Here is a 2,818-nt window from a genome sequence, read left to right on the forward strand (position 1 = left end):
TAGTATAGAAGAATCTTTATCAAATAACAAAATGTATTAAAGGACACACATTTTCATCTACTGCAGGTCACTTTATTAGATGCATAAATTGGCTAGACAGAAGTAGGATTTAAATTGGGGAGAGGTAGAGGAGAAGGTGGGGTAAAAAAGGAGAAGACAGATTAGTTATGTAGCTACAGGTTAGGTGCAAAATAAATTACAGGTACTTTATCAATTAACAAGTGCAATATATTAAAAACAGAGTGTGTTTCTTGACATCTTCTGATATCAACTGTATCCTTTTGAAGGTTATGAGTTCAACAATTTCTTACTCAAAAGAACTATTAAAGTTAAACTTTTTCAGAATAGTCAGTTTGAGAAACTATGCAAATGAAATGTTCTTATATCACTTCCGTCTTGAAATATTACTTTGAAATAACAATTGCAAGAATCAGCATTATTGATATTAATATTTCTACTACTTTTAAAACTACAAGAATTAATATTATTGGTATTAAGGGTAATACTACTATTAAGGTTTAATGGTTCCCTACTACTAACTTTTTATGCCCCTGCAATGGTTCCCTGCTATTAATTTGTATAATATCTCGTTATTCCTCTTTGCCCACAGTTGAATTGGCCTCCCTGCTTTCACAGCTATTGATCTATCCTAACAAGTATAACTAATACTTAATCCTGACATAATTCATTACAATTGCTTTTATTTCCCTATATAACTCCCTTCTTTCTCAAGACCCTAGACAATGCACCTTTCACCTGATTATTCCTGAGGCAATAGATCAAGGGGTTAAGCAAAGGGGCAACAGCCGAATAGAACAATGTCATCACTTTAATATTCTCAGTACGGTTTTTTTCAGTGTACCCAATGTACATTGTGGCCACAGAACCGTAAAAAATGGTCACCACTGCTAGGTGAGAAGACACCGTTTGGAAGCCCTTTTTTCCAGTGTTTTCACCAGACTTTTTTGCCAAGGTGAAAATAATCCCCACATAGGAGATCATAATAAAAAGGAAAGTGCCCAGAATTAAGGTAGAACTGGTGACATAGCAGAAAAGAGAGAGAGATTCTGGAGGATGACAAGCTAGGGCTAGAAGTCCTCCAGAGTCACAAATATAATGATCAATAGCGTTGGGACCACAAAAGGACAACCTGGAGATCAAGGATGCAGGGGCAATGTAGCAGAGAAAGCCAATAATCCAACAAAGAGTCACCAAGAGGAAACAGAACTTTTTAGACATAATTTGTGTGTACCGTAGTGGACAGCAGATGGCCAAGTACCGATCCAAGGCCATGGCTGAGAGGAAGAAGCAGTCCGTGGTGCCAAGGGAGAAGAAGACATAAAATTGGATGAAGCAGGCATGGAAAGAGATGACCCCACCTGGGAAGGACAGGTCAAAGAGCATCCTTGGCACTGTAGCACTTACATAACAGACCTCCAGCCAGGAAAAGTTGCTCAGCAAAATGTACATGGGAAGACGAGATAACTGAACATCTTCAGATACTACCAAGATGATGACCAGATTTTCAATCAAAGTGAAGATGTAGACCATTGTGAGTGAGATGAGAAGCAGCAGACGTCCTTGTTGTCCAACTCTGAAGCCAAGCAGAATGAATTCCTGCAGTGTTGACACATTAAACTGTTCCACCTAGAGCACAGTTCCCAAAGTAACAGTTGATCCAAAGTTTCCTATTTGAGGCTCAGAATTGATCCAACTTTTTTTTGAAATGATATGAATTAGAGAGAGCAGGCCACAGGATTTGGAAATAGCAGCCAAAAGAAGTCTGTTCTATTGTAGAGTTGTTGGATCATGATGCAATACATTTCTCTATTAGTCATTTAGATTGTAATAAGTTGGATACCTTTATAAAAGATATAAGTTGATTTCAGTCTTATCTACTCTGCTTCTTTTTGCTACATATCTGTCATTCACTCATCTCCTCCCCCTCCCCCCATCTTCACACTGAGGTTATTTAAAAAGTTAATATTCTGTGATTTTGTGTATACATTCTTGTCTGAGAAAATGTATGTTTCAGAATTAATTCTGGTGCAGAATTCTTTAAAAATCCAAGCAAATTCTAGTGGTCAGCTGACACAGATAGTCTGTAAGAAACTGACCAAAGTGATCCTCATTTCTTCTCCCCACCAAGCCACTACTTTTAACAATTTAATCAAAAAGACTCATTCCTTTAATAAATCTGCATTTTCCAGAAACCATCCAGGACCGTCCAGACCAGGGGTAGGCAACCTCGGCTCTTTTATGACTCATGGACATAGCTGACTCAGGAATTCTGGGAGTTGAAGTCCATGAGTCATAAAAGAGCCGAGGTTGCCTACCCCTGGTCCAGACCAATCTTAGTAAATCTTATTTATCTTCTGAGATTACATCATCCTATTTTAGTTTGTTAAGAAATCTTTATTTACCATAGCAGTGCAGGATGAGCAGCTACAACCAGACAAGGACATGGCAAGACGTCTGGTGCTCAGAGTTTCACTTGCTGGTGAAGGGACAAAGGATTTAAGTTTGATTATATGCTTCATGCTGAACTTAAATCAGAAATTTCAGAAAGGTTGCTACACATTTCATCCAACAAAGAAAAGCTTCTTGGGAACTGCTCTACTGAGAATACATTTAATTCCATGAAAACAAAATTTCCTATGAGAATGGATAAATCAAGGGAGGACAGGTTTCTCAAGAGTATTCAATGTGAAGACTCAATATATAAAAGTTGAAGCTAGCAAGGTGAAGACCAGTGATTCTCAGGAAGCGACACACACACACACACACACACGAACACACAAAACTCTTTTTTTCAGCA

General features: G+C 38.0%; 1 protein-coding gene across 2 annotated transcripts; it reads right to left on the minus strand.

Moving 5' to 3' along the window:
* LOC120311052 (olfactory receptor 11H6-like) lies at positions 1–2,528 on the minus strand. 2 transcript variants are annotated; one of them, XM_039350179.1, is made up of 2 exons: positions 2,424–2,528; positions 1–1,861 (listed from the first exon to the last, which is right to left on the minus strand). In XM_039350179.1, the coding sequence occupies exon 2, from the start codon at positions 1,549–1,551 to the stop codon at positions 709–711; it is 843 nt and encodes a 280-aa protein (XP_039206113.1). In that variant the 5' UTR covers positions 1,552–1,861; positions 2,424–2,528; the 3' UTR covers positions 1–708. The 2 variants fall into 2 exon arrangements, with proteins under 2 accessions (XP_039206113.1, XP_039206114.1); XM_039350180.1 differs by having other exon boundaries at positions 1–1,594; positions 2,424–2,506.
* Between the last annotated feature and the right edge of the window lie 290 nt (positions 2,529–2,818).

This window comes from Crotalus tigris, unplaced genomic scaffold, assembly GCF_016545835.1.
Source record: "Crotalus tigris isolate CLP2741 ecotype Arizona unplaced genomic scaffold, ASM1654583v1 scf7180000018306.2785112, whole genome shotgun sequence".
NCBI classification, from domain to species: Eukaryota; Metazoa; Chordata; class Lepidosauria; order Squamata; family Viperidae; genus Crotalus; species Crotalus tigris.

What these genes read in the sequence shown, in the direction of transcription:
- LOC120311052 (XM_039350179.1), bottom strand. Translation starts at nt 1,551, where the DNA reads ATGGTCTACATCTTCACTTTGATTGAAAATCTGGTCATCATCTTGGTA.